The sequence below is a fragment of the Adiantum capillus-veneris genome, chromosome 21 (genome assembly GCF_014529385.1).
Source record: "Adiantum capillus-veneris isolate H3 chromosome 21, ASM1452938v2, whole genome shotgun sequence".
NCBI lineage: Eukaryota > Viridiplantae > Streptophyta > Polypodiopsida > Polypodiales > Pteridaceae > Adiantum > Adiantum capillus-veneris.
This window is the reverse complement of record NC_140951.1, coordinates 32,486,879-32,509,803: the sequence shown is the minus strand read 5'-3', so window position 1 is coordinate 32,509,803 and position 22,925 is coordinate 32,486,879. Positions and strand designations below refer to the sequence as shown.

Genomic DNA, 22,925 nt, shown 5'->3' with positions numbered 1-22,925 from the left:
CCATCGTAATTCGAGTCGCTTCTTGTTGTGCCAGCATCATGTCCATCATTGACTTGACCATCATCTCCATAGGAGTTAGAACAACTCGTGGTGTAGATGGCGAAGGGGGAGGGTTGGAAAAATCTCCTGGTGGGGAGAATCCTTCGTCGCCTCTCTCATGCTCATCAACTGTATGCGAAGTATCCATTCCGCTTCGGGTGACGACCATGCACTAGGATCTTTGGTTCTTTAGTTCACGAGGAACTTGGTTCTTGAGGGTCTTGAGGTTCTGGAGGTTTTCTTTTTGCTTGCAAATCGTGTTGGAGAAGGATCTTCTCTTCACCCGAGTTCTACTCTTTTCCGCGGGCGCACCCCTTGGCGGCCTTGCGCTCACACCAAGGTTGCTTTTTCCCACCTCACGTCGATTGGCCGGCCGCTAAGTGCACCTCCGCTCTCAATGAGTGAAAAGAGACACAAGGGGAGGCTGGACAAGCCCTTCTTTCTTAGGATTCCTGTCACTCTTCAACAAAACACGATTAGGAATCTACAGGCCCAAGTAAACTTGGGTTCGTTCTACCGCAACAAGCAAAAAAAATTCTTGTGGTTCTTCTGGTTCTTTCCTTCAGTAATACAGAACACTTCCAAAGCTCTGATACCAATGTAAGGTGTAGCGGAATGAATGTTGTATTTTCTCAAGATTAGTGATCTATATTTCCTCAAGGTTCCTTTTAGTTCTTAGGGAAGGAGAGAGCCTTCCGTCTTTATGGAGAGTGCTATGATCACGAACAAAGTGAGTGGATATTGTGCGTGCAAGTGTATGAGACTGAGAGGAGGAGAGAAAAGAGATACGACACCCGAGAGGTTGTAAAACCCTCCTCCGAAGGCCCCACTCTCGTCGGCGAGAGTGGTCTACTTTTGATTGCACAAAGGTGTACAATGATGATGCATGGACTGATGCAAACGGGGACTATGCCGATGACGACGATGCTGACTTTAGGGCTGAATTCCGTTCTCTTCTATCTGCTGTCCACAAAGGGGTAATGGCTGAGAATCTGAACCACTTTGGGGGGTTGAAAATGACTGGTTTGTTGAGGCTCATACGGTGATGAAAAACGCTGAGGTTCTGGTACTATCAAGCTGCGTTTTTATGGCTGATGTCGAGGGCTGAAAACGCTGTCTTGCTGCAGGTCTTAGGCTGCGTTTTCATGGCTGAAAAACGCTACCTCTTGCTGGTGTTGCTAGCGTTAGCAAAACGTTGAAGTTGGGCTGCTGGTAGTGGAGGGAAACGCCAAGAGGGGAGCACTTGTAGCGATGGTTTGTTGGGGGAGAAACACCAAGGGAGAGAGAGGTGTGGCGATCCCAAAACGCTAAGGGGCTGAAGGGGGGTGGTCTCACCAAGGCTTGCTTGACGAGGTTCTTGTTGAGAGAGGGAGGGAGTACCTGTTGCTTGGAAAGCCTGCTGTGCTCCTTGCTCATCTGCCCAATTGTGCTAACTTGGGTTTGCTTATATATTAACTTACCCAATTTGCCCTACTTAGTTCCCAACAAAAGTCACTTAATTATAAGTGAAAAATGTTAAAAATAGGATACAGTCACTTGAAAAATCCCCAAATTGACTCTGATGGAATCTGATGGAAATGCTTATGCTTATGTGGTGTGCAACCAGAGGATATGCATCTACACTAAGTGACTGGGCATGCACTGTCTACGAATAGACTCACAAAAGTGCCAGATCACTTCTAATCTAGACTGATTGGACTGACGGGAACCCTGTTATGGTGTAGCTTGTCCACGGACACATAGGGTTGGATGTGTCAAGTGACAATAGAGGGGGCAAGGAAAGTGTTCACCAACTCTTCTCAGGTAGAGACTGCCTCCGTGCTATTGGAAAGTCCATCTGACCCCTTGACTTCTAGAGGCAGGGAACTAGAAGCCCTAAAGTTACAACGAGCTCTTCAGGAGGAGAGATCCTTTTCTCTTAGACAGGAGAAGCCTCCACATCACGAGGCTTTGGACCAGATAAAGCGCGAGCTAGAAGAGCTTAAGTCTCAGCAGGAGACTAAGGCTATGGTCTGGTGTAGCTCATGCCGCTCTCCAGGGCACCCTCCACATGAATGCCCTCTTCGGGCTTATTGCCACTTTTGTGAAAAGTCTCGACATGAGGACAAGGATTGTTACTACCTCAAGGGATTGCGGCAAATGCAACAAAGTCTCGGTCCTACTCTCCAACAAGGGTTAGCACGTGCATCCAACATGGTTTCTCCCTATGACCACCCAAACTACATGCCACCGTTTTTGAATACCCTCCCATCCAAGGTATGCCAAGCACTTTTTTGTCTCAAAGTTTTTACTTCAACCTCCACCTCCATGCAGCAGAAGCATAGACCACCTCGTCCCCCGTTTCGTCCATTGAATTGGCCCATTTTATGCTACAGATGCGGAGAATATGGACATTACCAAAGCAAATGTCCTTTACATAAAAGGTCTCCTCCTGGCCGTCATTGCCTTGAGGCTAAGGACCATTACAGTAAGGATTGTCCCAAGCAAAGGGCATCTATGTCTTCAGGCCCAAGTCAGAATCAACAAGAATTCACATTCCCGAAGATCAATCTGATAGCAATGAACACCATCCCTTAGCCGTCCCCTGCTACTTATGTGGTTACCCCTAAGGATAGGCCACAACAAGTGGAGGAGCCTGTTGGTGTCGTCACTCGGGCAAAAAGAGCAGCTCTTGGTCTCAACCTCCAAAAGGTCCACCTCCTCCATCTCCACTTCCACAACCTAGTCTACCTGACCCGGCTGACGGGCCCTTCATTGGTGCTAAGAGCCGACCAGCCTCCATGCTGTCTTGACATTGATGGGGCTTTCTTGGAAGTAGTGGCTGACTTGCAACAGATCAAAGTTCCAGCGGGAGCTCTGATCGAAGGAGCCAAGCCTACAACAGAAGCCATCTTGAAGATCACCTTTCAGCAAGAGTCACTTTACGACATGCTCCGGCTTGATGCAAACCTCATCGGCTTGATGCAAACCTCATAAGTGACACACTTACAATCATTCAATCTCTGTACCCGGGAGCAGGCCTAGTGGCACTACCCGTACAGCCCTCAGAGTCTTACATGATTTCCTATCCCGCCACTCTCCTCATCGATTACAAGAGTCCTCGTCTATTCTTGGGCGCCAATTCTCCGGTGTCATAGTCGATGGTGGATCTGGTATCAATCTGATGCTGGAGTTCACTATGCTGGCTTTAGGTCTGTAGCCTACCTGCCTTGCTCTGTTCACTGGTACATTGGCGGACCAGAGGACAGTCTACCCAGTGGGCGTAGTAGACAAGGTGCCCTTGAAGGTACAAGACTTCACCTTTAGCTTGATTTTGTTTTGGTTAGTGTTACGTCCCCCCCAGACATCAGGATGGGCGCTTGCAGTTATGTCCGGCCAATGTGAACATGGCCCTTTGGTTATGAAGTCCTATAAATAGGACTTGAGTCTCATTTGCGAGACATCTTGTGTGATCACCACACTTGGACTCTTGGCCCTTGGCAGCACTTTCCGCACACCCCTATTGGTGTGGGCTTGGTGGTATGGGACACCGGCCCTTGTGGCAGAGGCTAGCTCGCTTGGCTGCAGGCTCCCAGGCCCAGGGGTGAGCCCGTATTGGTTCCATAGTCACACGGGGATGGGGACGGGTCTCGGGGACGTGATGGGTCTCCGGGATGGGACGTGGCAAAGCAGGGGACGTGTGTTAAAAAAAACTTGTTCTATACTAGACAACACTAAGAGCACAAGATTGCAAAGAAAAAGTGGGTTTTGCACTCATAAATACCAAAATATGACATGCGGTAAGAACGCGGCGAGCATGGGCTGCACATGTTGATGTGATGATCAATCATCATACTCAGAGGGAAGAAATTAATGATGTACAAGTGAAGAGTGGACTAGTTGAGTCTAGTGGGCAACATTGACATATAGCTCAAGACTCTGAAAGCCCTAGAAAAAAGGTGTGGGGTTCCCTGCTCACGTCCCCCCTGCATGTGTCACCGGAAACCCGCGTCCCCTCTGCGTCCCATGTGAGGGACCCCTCTGCGTCGCGTCCCCCCGTCTCGTCCTGCCCTGTGTCCCCTGTTCCGTCCCTACCAAAAAGGGCCCGTCCCCGGGTCCCCTGTTTCTATGATTGGTTCTATGTCTGGGAGGTGAGCCTGATGTCCGCTCACTACGTGTGTCTAGGTGTGAGTTTGGCTTGTGTCATGTCATGTGTGCAGGATGGATCCAACGAGGGACTAACATTGGTATTAGAGCCTCCTTCCTGCTCGTATGCAAGGCATGGCAACATGCACAAAATCACTAGAGCTCATGGGGCCGTGGTGGCCGAGCTTGACAGGCTCTCCCAACTCTCGTATAAGGTGGTATGGGACGCTACTTGCGAGAGAGGAGGGCAAGGGGGCACATGCCAGCCGATGGTAGGAATCTGGTGAATTCTTCTCGCGGATTCTTGTGTGTGGAATGTTGATTTGCGAGTGGTAGTCACATGGATGTTGGGTATGTCTTTGTTTTGCCTCTCCGTTACCGATTATTGCATGCGGGTGTCCTCGAGAGCTACCACTCTGAGGACATGGCAGCCCCTCCGTATGCATTTGGTGAGAGAAATTTATTGATTTAGGAGTATGCTTTGCAAGGGTGCAGAAAGGGAGGATTTTTTCCAGTTTTATGCTTCTTACGCGTAATGGACATTGTCAGCTAAGTGGTCGTACTATGCATGCGGTGGAACCATGGAATTGTGCGGACTGCCTTGGAGAAGGGGAACCAGCAGGAGCCTTGCGCCCATGTACTACTGCTGATGTGTAACAAGCAGTTTGCGGTGGCTGACGCGCAGGGAAGAGCCAGCAGCTGATGTCGCACTCAGTTTCCCACAGGCGACAGTTCAGCGGGCAGGGAGACAGCTGCAGTCTGGTGGCTGCAGGCCAGGCGGCTAATCCGGGTTGGTTAGCAAGGGGCAATGCAAAGGTGGCCAGCAATTGCGGGCATGAGGGGGAGGCGGTTACGCCAGGGTGGTAGTCTTTTTTTTCGTAGGCGGCAACCTTGGGCAGTGGATTTTTTTTTGAAACCTGCAATTTACTCCTCTAGAAGGTGACATCAAGGGAAACCTGACAAGCTTCCCCGCTTGAGACTGTTAACCCTCTAGGGTACTTGCTTAACCCCGCCCCTTTTATTTAAGTGCAGCAGCGAGTGACAGCGTGCCTTTTTGGTCATTGTGAGTTGTCTCTCGCGCATAAAGATTTTTGGCTCTCTTTCTCTCTCGCTCTAACTTCTACTTATTCGCGTATTTTGCTACATAATCTCGCATACTCTCTTTACCTTAGCACCATGGCGTCACATGACGCTTCTTTGCACGAGAATGGCGCCGCTAGCACGCATCAACCAATGGAGGAGGCGCCTCTTTCTCCTCTCGGTTCCACACACACGCACAGGCTTGTCCCGAGGGTTCTTTTCCCCCGACTTCCGCCTCCGACGCATCTCTCGTCGCTATACTGTAGCAACAGTTAGCAGAGATGCAGAGGCAACTTGGGGAGTTACGTGCCACGTAGGTCCCGTTTCCGCCCGCGGCCATGAGCACTTTACCTCTTCAGTTCCATCCCGACCCCCTCAAAGGGGAAAAGAAGGAATTTGAGGGGACCGCCATCGACTCATGGCTGGTGAAATGGACGGTCTACTTTGATTTGTATCATTTTACTGATGCCTAGCGCATTAGTTAGATACAAATTATGCTCCAGGGCAAGGCATGTGCGTGGTGGGCTGGGTTACGACCTAAGCCAACCACTTGGGCAAACTTCCACACGGTCTTTCGTGCTCGCTTTGTGCAAGTCGATAAGATCAAGTGCTTCAAGAAGCTGTTGAAGTTGGAGATGGGTAAGAAAACCATGGGCACTTACTCATAGGAACTCAAGACGAAATCCTCGGAAAATCCATAGGTTATATTGCAGATGCTTTATCTATTTGGATTACCACCGCCTTACCAGAACGAGGTATTGCGGAATCCCGTCACTTCGCTAGAGGACATCTACAAGTTCACCAAGAACTATGACAACACCTTGGCGGCTTCTGGAGGTGGCCTAACGGATGGGGAGACTCCTCGCCGTGGTCCCTCCACATCATAATACAAGCATTCAAACGCTTCTGCAGTCGCGAGTCAGTCAACGGACCTTCCACATAAGAAATCGAAGCCTGAAGGCAAATCCAAGGCAATTCGCATGGAGGATCAAAAGAAGAACCGTTGTTACAATTGCCACTAGACCAGCCACTTCCGCGCCGACAAGGCATGTCCAAAGCAAAAGAGGAAGCCGTCTACCTCCGCACCGACGACTACTTCGTTAAATATCGTCGATAATCTAGGTACTTTGTCTCTTATGGATTTAGAGATTTTTCACGTTATTGCAGGTAGCTGCCTAGGTTGTTGCGTTAATAAGGCTGTATTTGGCCCGCATGATCTTCTCCACGTTAATGGAGAGATCGATGGCCATGCAGTGACGGTCTTATTCGACAACGGCTCTACTCATAATTTTATTTCTTCTCGTGTGGTACAAGCACTTAAGCTTGACACGTCACACGTAGACCATCCGTATGTGGTCCGTTATGTGGAACGTCAGAGCGATCAATGGACTCAGGTTGTGCCGCGACTCGACCACCGAATCCAACATTACCATGAAGTCTTGGACTTCTGTATCATGGGCCTTGAGCATGTAAATGTTACTTTAGGGATGCCATGTTTTATAGCAAGACAGCTTCTCTGTCCATCAATTATGCATCACATACGGTTTTCTTTGAAAAGTATCCGTTACCTCACATGGATGACCTTATGGATCGATTCTCTTGTGCTCGTTGTTTCACCAAGATCGATCTACGTTCGGGGTACCATCAGAAACGGATACACCCGTGTGATGTCCTGAAAACCGCGTTTCGTACACGGTACGGACATTACCAATTTTTGGTTTTACCTTTTGGGTTAACCAACGCTCCTGCCACTTGCCATCATTTGCCACTTGCCAGCAAATGATGAATGATCTCTTTCGTCCGTATTTGGGAAAGTGGATCGTTGTCCTCCTCGACGACATCTTGATTTACAGCAAAACACTTGAGGAGCATCTGCAACATCTTCGTCTCGTCTTGCGTGTTTTGAGGCGAGAAAAGTTGTATGTGAAGGCGAAGCAAAGCAAGTGCGAGTTTTTCCACACCGAATTGTTGTATCTGGGTCATGTCATCTCGGCTGATGGCATTTGCATTGACCTCGAGAAGATATGTGTTGTGTTGGATTGGCCCATTCTTCGCACGATTAGGCAAGTAAAATCTTTTTAGGGTTTTACTAGCTTTTTTGAAAATTTATTAAGGACTACGTTCGTATTACCGAGCCCCTTACTCATTTGTTAAAGGGTGTCAAAAGCAAAAAGTAGTATTAGTCTGTCCGTTTGATGGACCGATGAGCTCGATCAATGCTTCCAAACATCGAAGCGGCTTGTTACCACTACAGCGATGTTGCAGATTGTGAATCCGAATAAACCCTTTGTGGTGGAAACGGATGCGAATGATTATGCTATCGGCGTTGTCCTATACTAGATGAGCGGCTTGTTGTGTTTTAAAATCGCAACCTCATTGACGTGCATACACGTTATTTCACAGAGGAGAAGGAATTGTTGGTAGTCATTCATGCCTTGAAGGTTTGGCAACATTAGCTCTTTGGTGCCCTCTTCGTGGTATGGACGGATCACCATTCTTTGAAATATCTCTGTGATCAGTCCGACCTTTGCGGTTGAAAGGCAAGGTGGGCCGAACTCATGCAAGAGTTCGACTCCGAGATTCGCTATCGTAAGGGTGCTACTAGTATGGTAGCTGACGCCCTTAGTAGAATTTTGGAGGTCATTACTCTTTTGTTTGCTGAAATTTCGACTGACTTCTATCTTTCTCTCAAAGGGCGTTGTCAAAATGATCGTCACTTCGGTGCAATCTGGCAACGAGTCCAAGAGGGAATGCGTAGCCCGAAAAGCTATGGCGGTCCGAACGCTTCTGAGTTGGCTATGGAGAGAAAGGTAGCGGAGAAGTATTCCATTCGTAATGGATTACTTTTCAAGCAAGGCAAAGTATGTGTGCCCGTTGATGAGGATATCCGCAAGCAAATTTTGTTTGAGTGTCATGATGCACCTAGTGCAAGACACCCTGGCATACACTGTACTTTGGCCTTGGTTGGCCGGTATTTTTATTGGCCGCACATGAAAGCTTTTGTTGAAAAGTATGTGCGGGAATGTGCGTAATGTCAGCTCAACAAAGTTGACGCGCTGGGCTACTACATCCTTTGCAAATTCCCAATAGTAAACGATCAAGCATTTCTATGGATTTTGTAGTTGGATTACCCCGAACTAATCGTGGGCATGATGCCATTTGGATCGTTGTTGATCGACTCACGAAAATGGCGTGATTTATCCCCACATGCTTCACCGTAAAGAGCCACGAGTTAGCTCAGCTTTTGTAAAACACTTGTACAAACTATATGGTTTGCCGGATGAAATTGTCCGTGATCGTGATCCAAAATTGACAGGCAATTTTTGGCAAACGGTCTTCCAGAAATTTGAGACCTGTCTTTGCATGTCGTCCTCAGATCATCCTGAAACTAATGGACAGACCGAACACACGAATCAAACTATGGAGAACATGCTGCGAGCATATGTCTCCCGACGTCAATGTGATTGGGAACGCTATCTCCCACAGATTGAGTTTGCTTTGTACTCCAGGAGGGCATGTGGGTGTACCTTAGGATACCGGAGGATTCCGGAATGATCCAAACTGTCCAATGCTCGAAATTGTCTTCTCATTATTGTGGTCCGTTTTAGATCTGTCACGTGACACATCCAACCCCATGTGTCCGTGGACAAGCTACAGTACGACAAGGGTTCAGTTCAGTCAAGTCAGTCTAGAATAGGAAGTGATCTGGTACTTTTGTGAGTCTGTTCGCAGACCGTGCATGTCCAGACACGTAGTGTAGATGCATATCCTCTGGTTGCACACAGCATAATCATAAGCATTCCCATTAGAATCCATCAGAATCCTTCAAGGGAATTTTCTAGTGCATTTAACCTATTTTCCCTATTTTTGACATTTTTCACTTATTATTTTTAAGTGACTTTTGTTGGAAAGTAGGTAGGGCAAATTGAGTAAGTTTGTATATAAGCAAACCAGAGTTAGCACTTTCTGGCAGAAGAGGCAGCAGGAGCACTCGCTCAACAGGCAACTTCTCAACAGAACCCCAAGCCCTAGCGTTTGTGCTCCACGGCAACCACCTAGCGATTTTGGACCAGATCAGCCAGTGTTTTTGCTCTTGCAGATCCCTGGCAACAGAAGACTCAACAAGAGACCTAGCGTTTTTGCATCAGATCAGCCTTGGCGATTTGTGCACAGCAGATCAGCCCCGGTGTCGTCAAGACACAGCAAATCAGGCTAGCGTTTTGCATTTGCAGAACAACCGGCGACAGCATCAAATTTTCAGCCCTAGAGTTTTTGCTTCTGCATTATACCCGAGCGTTTTGCAGATTCTCCGCGTCGGAACATCAAGAAACCTCAGCGTTTTCAGTTTTCAGCCCTTAGACACCGCAGATCAAGTCCCGAACCTCGCGGATCTCACCTTCCCGCAGCAGTTCCTTGTCGCACGGTCAGTTTCCGCCAGGTTTACAGTTTCACCCGCAAAACGCAGATTTCAGCATCTACGTTTTCAGCGCGTCGTCGTGGCATTGTCGTCATCGACATCATCATCGAGATAGAGTTAGAATTCAGTAGATAAAGATTTGCAGATTTCAGCCCGTCTCGTCGCCATCCTCATCGTCGTCGACATCGTCGGCAAGTCCAAGCATTGTAGAGATTTTTGCAATACTAGGTAGACCGCTCTCGCCATAGAGAGTGGGGCCTTCGGAGGAGGGTTTTACGTCGTCTCTGGTGTCGTATTCTCTTCTCTATCTGTCAGTCTCATGCACTTCCATTCACAGTGTCCATTTACTTTGTTTGTGTCCATTGCACTCTCTCACTAAAGGAACGGAAGGCTCTCCCTTCCGTAAGTAAAAGGAACCCTTGAGCACAGTTCGGAGCACTCATCTTGAGCAAAGTTCAAACATTCATTCCGCTGCACCTTACAAGATCACAAAGAAGGTAAGTGGGGTTTCTTATAAGTTGGACCTACCTTAAGGCATTGATGTTCATCCCGTGTTCCATGTAAGCCGTTTGAAAGGACGGCTCGAGAAGGATGACTTGGTAATTCCTCCTGAGCAAGTCCCGAACGTAGAAGACACCACTCGTTATATTCCACTTGAACCCGAATCGGTTCTCGATCATAGGGTCCGCAAATCTCGCAGGTCTTCGTACCCTGAATTTTTGATCAAGTGGAAGCATCATCTTGAACCCCAAGCTACTTGGGAGTCAGTTAGTTCGCTAAGCAATCGCTTCCCTGGTTTTATAACCTAGGATATTGCTGAGGACAAAAAAGAAAAAAGGGGGAAGTGTTATGTCCCCAGAAATCAGGATGGGCGCTCGCAGTGATGTCCAGCTGTAGCAGGGCTACAATGTCACTAGTGCAGGACAGAGAGTTAGTTCAATTGGTCAGGAGTTCACACTGGACGGACTCTCGCCTAGGCAGTGACATGTGGCAAGTGATACAGATGGTGGTCTAGTGGACATCGAGGCCAGATCACCACCACCTCAGTTTGGAGATAGGCTTAGCTGGATTGGGATATCTGCTAGTCTTTGGTGGCTCCTTACATACGATTGGATGGGTCCAGGGTCGGATACGCTATCGATATCATCCACTTTGTATGGTCTAGCATTAGTCTCAAGTCCCGAGTCTAGAGTTCTGCACGCCACTGGCACTCTCCCTACACATTGGAGCCTCCACACCCCCATTGTATCTTGAGTCCTGAGCTTGGAGCTATGTGTGTTGTCAGCCAGAGTTGTATGGTTCTTTGAGCTTGTCGAGTTCCATTGAGTTGAGTCTGCACTTGTGTTTTGAAACGTGTCGTGTCTTGAGTCATATCCCACTTCTGTGTTTGAGTCATGTTCCTTTGTGATCTTCTTCTGTTGGAGTGAGGTTTCATGCATATTGCACTGAGGAGCACCCACTCTAGAGAGCACGGCACCTTTTCCTCGCTATATGTGCTCTCATTTTTGGCACGCCCTGTGGGACCTCAATTGAAATCTCACTCCGTGGGAAGTCCAGTCGAGGAGCTATCTGGGTTTCACCTCTCTGTTTTGGTTTGTTGGTTTCTACTGTGTTGGGTTGCTTCAGCTTGGTCCAATCTAGTTTCACCTTGTCCCGCTTAGTCTAGACCCTGTTGGTCTAGTCTCTTGTCCTGGTCTAGTAGTCTCTCAACCTGGTATAGTCCTCTCTCGTCCAGGTCTAGCCAAGTGGTCCAGTCACTCGCCTTGGTCTAGTGGCGTTTGGGCCAGTGTCCAGTAAGTTACGGGTCTTCGTGCCCAAGGCTTGGGTAGATTTTTGGTTACTGCATGACACATACAAGGCAGTCAAAGGAGTGACAAAGCCCACTATTAAGTCCTCTGAAGTACTACCACATAAAGCGTCAACCCTCTGTGCCAAGTAGAAGTCCACCAGCCCCATTACCCCTACCTTCCCACCTGGCTACATCCATTCTCTCAACCAGTTCTACACCTCCGTGTTCACCTTCCCTAGTAAAGTTCTCACCCAGTGTGTTACAAGAAGTACTTGAGCAAGAGGCTCCTGTGCAGACGGCCATGGAGGAGCTCACAAGTGTTGTGGCGAAGGTGAACATCAAGTCATAGTCACATGGGGTCGGGGACGTGTCTCAGGGACGGGGACGTGGCAGGGGACGGGGGACGGCGGGCCAGGGGACGTGTTAAAAAAAACTTGTTCTATACTAGAGAACACTAAGAGCACAAGATTGCAAACAAAAAGTGGGTTTTGCACTCATAAATACCAAAATATGACATGCGTAAGAACGCAGTGAGCATGCGCCGCACATGTTAACGTGATGATCGATCATCATACTCAAAGGGAATAAATTAATGATGTACAAGTGAAGAGTGGATTAGTTGAGTCTAGTGGGCAACATCGACATATAGCACAAGACTCTGAAAGCCCTAGAAAAAAGGTGTGGGGTCCCCTGTTGGCGTCCCCCCTGCATGTGTCACCGGGGACCCGCGTCCTGGAATGCGTCCGACCCCCCTGCGTCGCGTCCCCCTGTCTCGTCCCGTCAAGCGTCCCCGCGTCCCCTGTTCCGTCCCTACCAAGAAGGGCCATGTCCCCGGGTCCCTTGTTTCTATGCATCAAGTTTCCAACTTTTAAAGGTCTCTCCACAGAGGATGCCGGCGACCATGCACGGAGATTTGTTTCCCTTTGCAGGGGTCGTGGTCTCAACTGAGAAGACGCCTACCTAGTACTCTTCCCATCCACCTTGGACGGCCTAGCAGACAAGTGGTACAATCAGTTTGCAAAAAACCTTTTACTACCTGGGCCACATTAAGACAACAATTCTGTGAATCTTTTAGACCAGGGGACTTCTAAGAGAAGGTTCTGGATGAGTTGGCCAACCTGATGCTTCAGCCCAAAGAGAATTTTGCGGAGCTCATGACCAGAACAAAGTTTCTAGTCGCCAAGCTTCCTTAGCAACTGAATGAATTCATGGTTAAGAAGTGGGTGGAGAAAGCTCTTTCCAAAACGTCTCAGCAAAAACTACGAGAGCCTCCGACCAGACACCACCCTGGAGGAGTTTGTTGCAGCTACTACTCAGATAGAAGGAGCTAGGAAGCTGTTCACCGACTCTTCTCAGGTGGAAACCACCTCAGTCCTTTTAGAAAGTCCCTTTTATCCTTCGACCTCTTTATGTAGAGAATTGGAAGCTCTGAAGTTACAACGAGCTCTTCAAGAAGAGAGATCATTCTCTCTATTAGGAGAAGCTTCCACATCAAGAAGCTTTGGACAATCTCAAGCGCGAGCTAGAGGAGCTCAAAGCTCATCGGGAGACTAAAGCTATGGTTTGGTGTTCCTCCTGTCATTCTTCCAGGCATCCTCCGCAGGAATGCCCGCTCCGAACTTATTGTCACTTCTATGAGAAGGCCGGCCATGATGACAAGGAGTGCTACTATCTGAAGGGTCTGCGACACCTACAACAGGGCCTTGCCCCGACGCTTCAACATTGCGTGGCTGCTGCATCCCATGCGGTTTCTTCTTACTGGTCAACCAAACCAGATGCCACCCTTCCTGACAACTCCTCCTATGCCAGTGATACAAGGTATGCAAAGCACCTTTCCATCTCAAAGTTTTTATTATGCTAGTGTCTCTTAAAGTCCTCAGAGCTTCTACACCTCAACTACCAACCCCATGCAACAAGAGCAGAGACCACCTCGGCCGTCCAATCGTCCCATTCTATGCTAGACTATGGACATTACCAGAGCAAGTATTCCGCCCCCTGAAGGATCTCCGCCTTGCCGCCATTGCCCCGAGGCTAAAGATCATTACAGTAAAGATTGTCCCAAGCAATGGGCCTCCACGTCTCAAACCCTACGTTGGTCTAGTCTCTCTCGCCCCTATTCAACAAGAGTGGTCTAGGGTCTAGTGGTGTCCGGTCTAGCCGGTCTAGAATATCTAGCAAGTTCGAGGATCTCGACACCTAGAGCTTGTTGAGTGGGTTGCTGCTATGACACATACAAGGTAGTCTAAAGATCGACAAAGCCCACTACTGAGCCTCTGAAGTACTACCACAGAAGACGTCAACCTTTCTTGCCAAGTAGAAGTCCACCAGCCCTGTTACCCCTACCCTCCTACGCAGCTCCCTCCATTCCCTCAACCAGTTTTTCACCTCTGAGGTCACCTTTCCCAGTACAGTTGTCAACCATTGTGTTACAGCGACCTCTTGAGCAGCAGGCTCAGGAACAAATAGCCATGGAAGAGCTGACAAGTGTTCTGGCTAAGGTGAACATCAAGTTTTTGACTTTCAAAGGTCTCTCCACAGAGAATCCGACGACCATGCTCGGAGATTTGTATCCCTCTGCAGGGGCCGTGGCCTCAACAGAGAAGACGCCTACGTACTACTCTTCCCATCAACCTTGGATGGCTTATCAGATAAATGGTACAATCAATTTGCAGAGAACCACTTCACGACTTGGGCCACATTACGAAAGCGGTTTGTGAAGCCTTCGGGCCAGGGGCCTTCCAAGAGAAGGTTGTGGATGAGTTGACCAACTTGATGCTCCAACCAAATGAGACTTTTGTAGAACTCATGACTAGAACCAAGTCTCTGGTCGCTAAGCTTCCTTAGCAACCAGGTGAATTTATGGTTAAGAAGTGGGTGGAGAAGGCTCTTCCCAAAATTTCTTAGCAAAAAACTCCGAGAGAGTCTCCGAACTGATGCCACACTGGAGGAGTTTGTCGCGGTTGCTACTCGGATAGAAGGGGCTGGAAAGCTGTTCACCAACTCCCCTCAGGTAGAGACCACCTCAGTCTTTTTGGAAAGTCCTCCTGATACTTTGACTTCTTTACGCAGGGAACTCGAATCCCTAAAGTTACAATGAGCTCTTCAAAAGGAAAGATTCTTCTCTCTTCGAGAGGAGAAGCCTCTACATCACGAGGCTTTGGACCAGATCAAGCGCGAGCTAGAGGAGTTCAGGTCTCAGCAGGAGACTAAGGCTATGGTATGGTGTACCTCATGCCGCTCTCCAGGGCACCCTCCACAGGAATGCCCCCTTCGGGCTTATTGCCAATTTTGTGAAAAGTCTGGACTGAGGACAAGGATTGCTACTACTTAAAGGGATTGCGGGAAATACAACAAAGTCTTGGTCCTACTCTCCAACAGGGGTTAGCACCTGCATCCAACATGGTTTCTCCCTATGGTCATCCCAACCATATGCCCCCTTTGCTGCCAACCCCTCCTATGCAAGGTATGCAAAGCACTTTTCCATCTCAAAGCTTTTATCATGCAAACGCTCCCTCAGCCCCTGCAAGCTTCTATACGCCCACCTCCACCTCCGTGCAGCAGGAGCAAAGACTGCCTTGTCCTTCGTTTCGCCCATCCAATCGGTCCATTTTGTGCTACAGATGCGGGGAATATGGGCAGTACCAAAGCAAATGTCCTCTGCCAGAAGGGTGTCCTTGCCAACATTGCCCTGAGTCTCAGGATCACTACAATTAAGGATAGCCCAAAACAACGTGCATCTACGTCTTCGAGCCCACCCAAATTCACCTTTCCCAAAATCAATTTGATAACAGTTGGCACCATCCCTCATTGGGCATAGTGGACAAGGTGCCTTTGCAGGTACAGGACTTTACCTTTAGCTTGGATTTTGTTGTTCGTCTTCCGCAGGTTGAGGGAGGATTTCTCTTGCTCATCGGTAGACCATGGCTGCTGCACACTAAAGCACTGCATGATTGGGGAAATGACGCAATGTGGATACACACTCGTGGCTCCTTATTTAAACCCATTCGACTTGAAGGAGGCATAGATCCAATGGTGCAACATAGCTCCTTGTCAATGGAGTGCAACCCTGAATTAAAGCAGCCCACTCCACCTGACGGTGGGTCAGACAAAGATCTTCTGGAGTGGTTGGAAGTTACCAAGTCTATGCCTTGTTATGGGGGTCTCTATTCAATCTCTGCATGAGGATACATTCTCCTCCGACGTTTCTATCGTAACTAAACCCAGTAAGCCACCTGAGCCAATAGCCAGTGTGGAGGTCACAGAGGCGGTGTAAACCTTTGGACTTGGCAAGCCTATTCAAGGATCATTGGCGAGGAAAGAAATCTCTTTTACAAGAGTTCACCAACATCGCAAACTTCACCTCTGCCTCCTTCGAGTCTGACTCTCCCACCAAGCCAAAAGGACGAACTTCCCTTCGACGAGCTTCCAAAAGGATGGTTACAAAAAGAATATATTCTCCTTATCTCTATTGATATTCTAGTGATCCTCTTCAGCCTACAGCGCTTTGGAACTGAGAAGGTGGCGATCTTCTTTTTCCCTTGTGTCCTTGTTTGGTTTTTCTTTATTGGTGGCATTGGCATCTTCACCATCTTCAAGCATGATGTGGGCATCTTTCAAGCATTCAATTCTTATTGGATAGTCAAGTATTTTCCAAAAAATGGGAAGCACGGATGGATCTCACTAGTTCTTCATTGTTTTCAGTGTTTTCATTATGTTGGAGTGAGATTTCACGCACATTGCATTGAGGAGCACCCATTGTAGAGAGCACGACACATTATCTCCGCTACATAGCTGCATTAGCATTTGCAGCTCAAGTGGTCATGGAATTGTCGTTTCCTCCTCATTGTGTTCTACATCATCATCCTCTCTATCAATTGCCCACTAATCTTTGTCATTGTCATTAAAGAAGGTGCGCTTTGCAGGGTTGCTTCTGCCATTGAAGAAGGTCAACTGGTCATGGAATTGTCTTCTTCCTCCTCATTGTGTTCTACATCATCATCCTCTCTATCAATTGCCCACTACTCTTTGTCATTGTCATTGAAGAAGGTGCGCTTTGCAGGGTTGCTTCCGCCATCACGTTTGGACTCAAGGAACTCCTGGAACTCAAAGAAAGCTTTGGGGGAGAGGAACTTCGAAGTAAGCTCGTCTTCATTTGTAGTAGTAGCAAGAAGCTCCACAAGGGGAGTGGGAACCTTCACCATCAGGCTTGGAATGACAAAAGAGGTTGAGTGGATGAGAGTAGTGCAAAAAACGAGAAATACTGAAAAAAATATGCTGGATGGAGCGATTCAAAATTTGGAAGGCACATCCGTGTTCATGATTGCAGAATAATAGAAAATGCATAAACTCATACAAATTGCAGCCTTGAGAGATTAGAGTGGAAAGAAAGAGTTGAGAAGCTAAGACCATCTTTAAAGCTGGAGCAACTGGAGCAATGAGGGATGGAGTGGAAAGATAGAGTTGAGAATCTAAGAAGCTGAAGTAGGGTAGGGAAAGGGATATGATATATTAGAAGGGTGAGATTGGAAAGGAGCGCAACCTAAGGTGAGAGGGAAGGTGTAGGGAGTGCTTGGGTAAAAAAAGCTGGGATAAGAGTATGAGAAGGGACGATTGGGTCAGGTTAGGAGGGTGAGAGATTAGGTTCAAGGGGCGGTGAGGGATGGAATGGTTTCAATATATGGAGGAGGAACCACTCTTCTGGGGGGGCTTTGGACCCCTCAGCCATGTCATGGAGTACTATTAGTCTGGGATTCTTCCTTTGAGTACTCCAAAGATCACACATGAGGTATTATTTTCACTTTTTTTCTGATGAAATGACACCAAACAGGATGTAATTTGGTATTTGCCTCACAGGCCATGTTGGCCTTTTGTAGAAGTAAGTATATATTTTATCTTTTTGTTCTCTATTGATGTGCTCTCCTAGCATTCAAAGTGCTTCATATGAAAAAATGCTTTGCAACAGAACATTAACCACCTCGCAAGTCTTTCTTATAACAAATATCTTGCATTTCTGAGATTGCTTAACTTTTCTAAAGTCCTTGCAACATTGACATACAACTGAGTTATTTCCTGCCACCTGTTTGAGCCTACTGTGTTTGGATGCGTTGGTTGAGTCACATGAAGTCTTCCACGCTTTCTTTCTGTTTATTTGTACCATGGCCAAAGAAATAGCTGCCATCACATCAAGCTTCCAGTAAGTAGAATGGAAGAATGCTTACGTCACGTGTGTGGTATGTGTTTGCTTTTGATTAAGTGTGCTTTGGTATGTTGAACATCCTCTTCGCTTATGAGAGACATCTGAATCAATTATTTCCTTACAGAAAGGTTTTTAAAGCTCATGGAACGCTTGCAAGCAACAACAGAAGGTGCTCGCATACGTCGACGGCTGAAGTCCCGACGCTTGCAAACCATTGCGAAGGAAATAAGGGTGTGAGCTTGTATTATGAATCCTGCCTTTTGTCTATGTTTGCATTAGGACTTAAGTCTTAGCACTGTCTTGTCCTTGATGTGAATGATCTTTAAGGAAAGTTTTCACAACTTTCATTCAAGTTATCTTTTCTTCTTTGTTTTGCCCATCTCCTTTCATTACTTTTCATTTTAAGGGTTTTGTGTCTCTTCATCGTGTGCTTTATGCAAGTATTCTAGCACTCTCTTAGTTTATAAGCACAGATAAACCCTATGAAGGAAGAGATGGACTAACTCAAGGCGGAGATCGCTGATCTCCGAGACGCCCATCATGTGAAGAAGGGGAGATTGTAGAGGGCGAACAAAGAAGCCATCATGGATTAGCTTACAAACGCAATCACCAAAAGCATCGAGGGCAAGATGAAGGCCCCCAAAGATGGGTGAGTGGAGATAGTGAAGCAGAATATCAAGAAAGAGGTCAAGGAGGAGGCTGAACAAGAGGCTAAAATGGACGATAAGAAGAAGAAATCTATAGCAGGCTACAGTGTCACTTTCACAGGACACACGGTTAGTACAGTTGGTCTGGTCTGGTTCACACTGGACGGACTCTCTGGGCTGGGCAGCAACACGTGGCAGGGATACGATGGTGGTCTAGTGGACATCGTGGCCAGGTCAGCACCACCACTCAGTTTGGAGATAGACTTGGATGGCTGACATTTAAAACCCTTGGTACCTAGTAGAAGTCCACCAACCTTATCACCCATACCTCCACATACGGCATCATCCATTCCTCCATCCGGTTTCACATCTTTCAGGTCACCTTCCCCAGTAAAGCTCTCTCCCATTTTGTTACAGCAAGCTATTGAGCAACAGGCTCCAAAGCAAGAGGCTATGGGGCGTTGGCCAGTGTTTTGGCCAAGGTAATCCTACTTTCAAGGGACTCTCCTTAGAAGATGCAGACGACCATGCAAGGAGGTTTGTATCTCTCTGTAGAGGTTGTGATCTGAATAGAGAAGATGCTTATTTGGTACTCTCCCAACTCGTCCCCCTTCCCTTCCCCAACTCGCCTCTCCCCCTCCCCAACTCGCTCAACCCTCTACAAACTCGCCCACCCCCCCACACAACTCGTCCCCCTCCCCTCCCCAACTCGCCCAACCCTCTACAAACTCCCCTCCCCCCCCCCAACAACCCCCCCCCCCCCAACTCGTCCCCCTCCCCCTCCCAAACTCGCCTCTACCCCCTCCCAATTCTGTCCTCGCCCCTACCCTCTCCCCACACCCCCCCCCTAGTCCTAGTCCCAGCCCTCCCCCTACCCCCCCCCCCCCCCCCCCCCACCCCCCCCCCCCCCCCCCCCTACCCACCCCCCCCCCCCCCCCCCCCCCCCCCCCCCCCCCCCCCCCCCCCCCCCCCCCCCCCCCCCCCCCCCCCCCCCCCCCCCCACCCACCCAATCTCCCCCTCTCGCCCCCTCGCCCCTATCTAACCTAACCCCCCGCCCTACCCACCCCTCGCCCCTACCATACATGGCCCGCAAAATCCCTTTGCGGCTTCTCCTCACCCTCAACAGATGAGCAAGCTTAGAGCTTTTTGGCTGTTTCCTTGTGGCTTTCAAGCATTCACCTAGTTGCCATCCCGTTGCTGTTAATGCTTTTCGTTCTGCCATCACGATGGAGCTTAACCTTATTTGCGGTGTTACTCGAGCTTATTGTCATCCCGCTTTTCGAGAAGAGTGCTGTTGTAGAAAGTGTTGCAAGGTTCATCTGCATGCATGGACCAGGTCATAGATAGCTGGATCCAAACCGAGCATATCTCTTTGCTATGGAGCCTTATCTTGTTTTGCCAAGTGGGATTCTTGGACTATGAAATCATACTGGGTTCTTGCCTATTCAAAGGCTTAAGGCATTTGCAAGCATTGCAGTGTTTTTAACTCCACTTTTAAGGCATGTAAGGTCATGCTTGGGCCTAGGATCTGCTTCAAGAAAGATGTATAGATGCGGTACCTAGTGGTTTTCTTTCACAGTTTTTCAGTATTTCCTCTCACCGAGACGGTGAACGGTCTTGTGGTGGGCAACCTGTAGCAGGCTGCAGTGTCACTTTCATAGGACACATAGTTACTAGGTAGTATAGTTGGTCTGGTCTGGTTCACATTGAATGGACTCTCTGGGCTGGGCAGCGACACGTGGCAGGGATACGACGGTGGTCTAGGGGACATTGTGGCCAGGTCACCACCACCACTCAGTTTGGAGATAGACTTGGATGGCTAAGATTTATGAGCCGTTGGTGGCTCTTTATGGTTGGACATAAGAAGTAGCTGTTGGGTCATAGAGATCATCTTCTTCATATATGGTCTAGTGTCGTCTAGAGTAGCGAGTCTATACACACAGCACGTCTGCACCATCCCTGCACATCTGAGCCTCGACACCCCCATTGTACCCGTGAGTTATGGGCTGGAGTTGAGAGTGCTGCCATGCCAGAGTCTGTATTGATTCTTTGAGATAGTCGAGTCCATATGTTCTGGTCTGCTGCTGTGTCTCTGTGTTGATATTGTTCCTTGTTTTCATTTTGTTTTAAGTGAGATGTCACGCACATTGCATTGAGGAGCACCCACTGTAGAGAGCACGACACGCTATCCGCGCTACAAAATCCCTACTCGTACACACTACCCTTGAGAAGGAGAAGATGCAACATGCCCGCTGACTCAACATAAGAGTCACCGGCATAGTGGAGAAGAAAGGCTCCACATCTAACATGGATGGTAGAGAACTATGCATCAAGCTTGGGTACAAAGAAGAAGAGCCACCCCCTTCAACAAGATTTGGAGAGACGGAAAAGACCTAACAAAAGAGAGGGCCCTCATCCTCCAATTCTCCTCCAAAGAGGCAAGAACCTCTTTCATTAGAAAAAGGGTGATCTCTTAAGAACTCACAGGCCCCCTTTCTACCTAGACGACGACCTCATGGCAATACAAGTAGAACATAGATGGGCATGTATGGCATATGCCCAGGTTGCTCAAAGAACTTGAAGGAGGCATCATACCGCAATGGCCGGCTCATCATTAACCGCAAGGTCGTTGTATAGGGACTTGCGGCCTATGGGAGACAACATGAGAGATTCACCTTGCGGTTTGGAACTGCAATGTTTGGAGGTCTCACATACATGCCACTGGAGTTGCAGACAGGGGGGAGGGGAGTACTTTAGCTCTTTCACCATCCCACCCATCCCCTTAAGAGCCGACCATGCCTACCTCTCTCTTACGGGAGCCACCATCTCCCACACTCCTAGACCTACTCCAACTCTACAATCCACTTTACACGAGAACTAGCCCATATATACTCAACAGAGGTTCGTGTGGGCCTTTGTCAACTCGACCATTTGCACCATTGTCCACACTCACCTCCCAAATCTCATTCGTCTTACACACATTAGTCCTCAGTTCCTTTCCACACACTATACACATCGGACGTAAACCCCCCAAAGGAACTATGCCACAGAACTGCTGGTATGATGATGAGTGCAGAGGGCTTTAGAAATTAGTGCATCCTACGAGCATGGATACCCCTTGGGAAGATTACAGAGCAGGAGGCCAAACTACAAACGAAGACTCACATGTCGCAAGCGACGGGCTTTCGAGGAGATAGAGGAGCTGGAGCTTTACCACCTATTCATGAGCATTGATAGCATAGTAGACGCTTGGAGAGCCTTGCCCAACGACACCCATTGAGGACCTGTAGTAGGGAGAGTATGTCGTGCTTTCTACTGTGGGTGCACCTTAGCGCAATGTGCAAGAAACCTCACTCCAACAGAATGGAAATACAATACATTAGAGCAACAGTACCAAGCAATAAACTCCAAACTCAATGGAACTCGACTAACTCATGGAACCAGTATAGACTTTGGCTGGCAGTACACTCAGCTCCAAGCTCAGGACTCATAGGTACCATGGGGGTGTCGAGGCTCTAATTGTGCAGGGAGAGTGTAGATGTGTGGTGCTAGACTAAACACACGACTTGCGACTCTAGACTCATAGAACGTCTAGGAAGCGTACCACAACCAAAGCAAATTGAGCATATATACATTGTACAATCACGAGGGTAGCCAACTGCTAACTCAAATATCTCTGACTATCCAGCTACACCTATCTCCGAACTGTGGTGGGGATGAACTGGCCACGGTGTCCACTAGACCACCACTGCCACGTCACATGCCAAGGCGAGAAGTCCAGCCAATGTGAACCCAAGACCAACTGTAAGTGCTTGTCCAGCCAATGTGAACCCAAGACCAGCTATAAGTCCCTGTCCCATGCAAGTGACATTGTAGCAGGCTACAAGTTTCCCGCCACAAGACTACTCACCATGCCGGAGAGCGGTGGTATAACTACAATAGAAATCTCCAAAAGCACTACTGGTGATATGTACACCGGAGAGGATGAAGAAACTAAGAGCCTGCTCTCTATTTGTGCTCTGATGATGGCGGGGGCAATAGAATGGCAGGTACGCGGATGGAGGTCATGCATATGGTGAAGGATAGTGGCTATACCCTGGATGAAGATACATTGCATATGGCACATTGGCCCCATGAGCATCAGCAGGTGGAGGAGAGGTAATGTGAGGGGTAGGTGTAGTGGATGGCAGATAGCCTGGAAAACCACCATAAGGCGAAGCATAATGGGACGAGGGTGGCTAGGAGAACGAGGCTACGGATGGTCCCCCATACTGCAATGAAGCCGAAGCTAGATGTGGTGACTTTGTAATCGCGGGCTTCTCTGTACCCTAGGAAACCAAGTGGTTATCTATGAATGCCGGCTCTTGGATTGCCACAGCATTAACACTAGCAGTACTCGGAGTGACAGTGACAGTGACAGTAGTCGATGATCTAACTATAGCGCGGATAGTGTGGCGTGCTCTCTACAGTGGGTGCTCCTCAGTGCAATGTGCGTGACAATCTCACTTCAAAACAGACTGAAAACAAAGGAACAAATAGACAACAACTGAGCTCACAGAGACACAACAGCAGACCACAACATATGAGTCGACTATCTCAAAGAACTGATACAGACTCTGGCGTGGCAGCAC

The 22,925-nt window shown here is 48.4% G+C and overlaps 1 protein-coding gene across 2 annotated transcripts in view; it reads left to right on the top strand.

Annotated features, from left to right (window-relative positions):
• LOC147430745 (uncharacterized) overlaps nucleotides 1-22,925 on the top strand; it is a 122,684-nt gene that overhangs the window by 46,764 nt on the left and 52,995 nt on the right. For both annotated transcript variants that reach the window (XM_086493308.1, XM_086493307.1), the window contains one exon: nucleotides 17,771-17,877. In XM_086493308.1, the coding sequence (XP_086349434.1) occupies nucleotides 17,771-17,877 (107 nt within the window). The remainder of the gene's footprint in view (nucleotides 1-17,770; nucleotides 17,878-22,925) is intronic.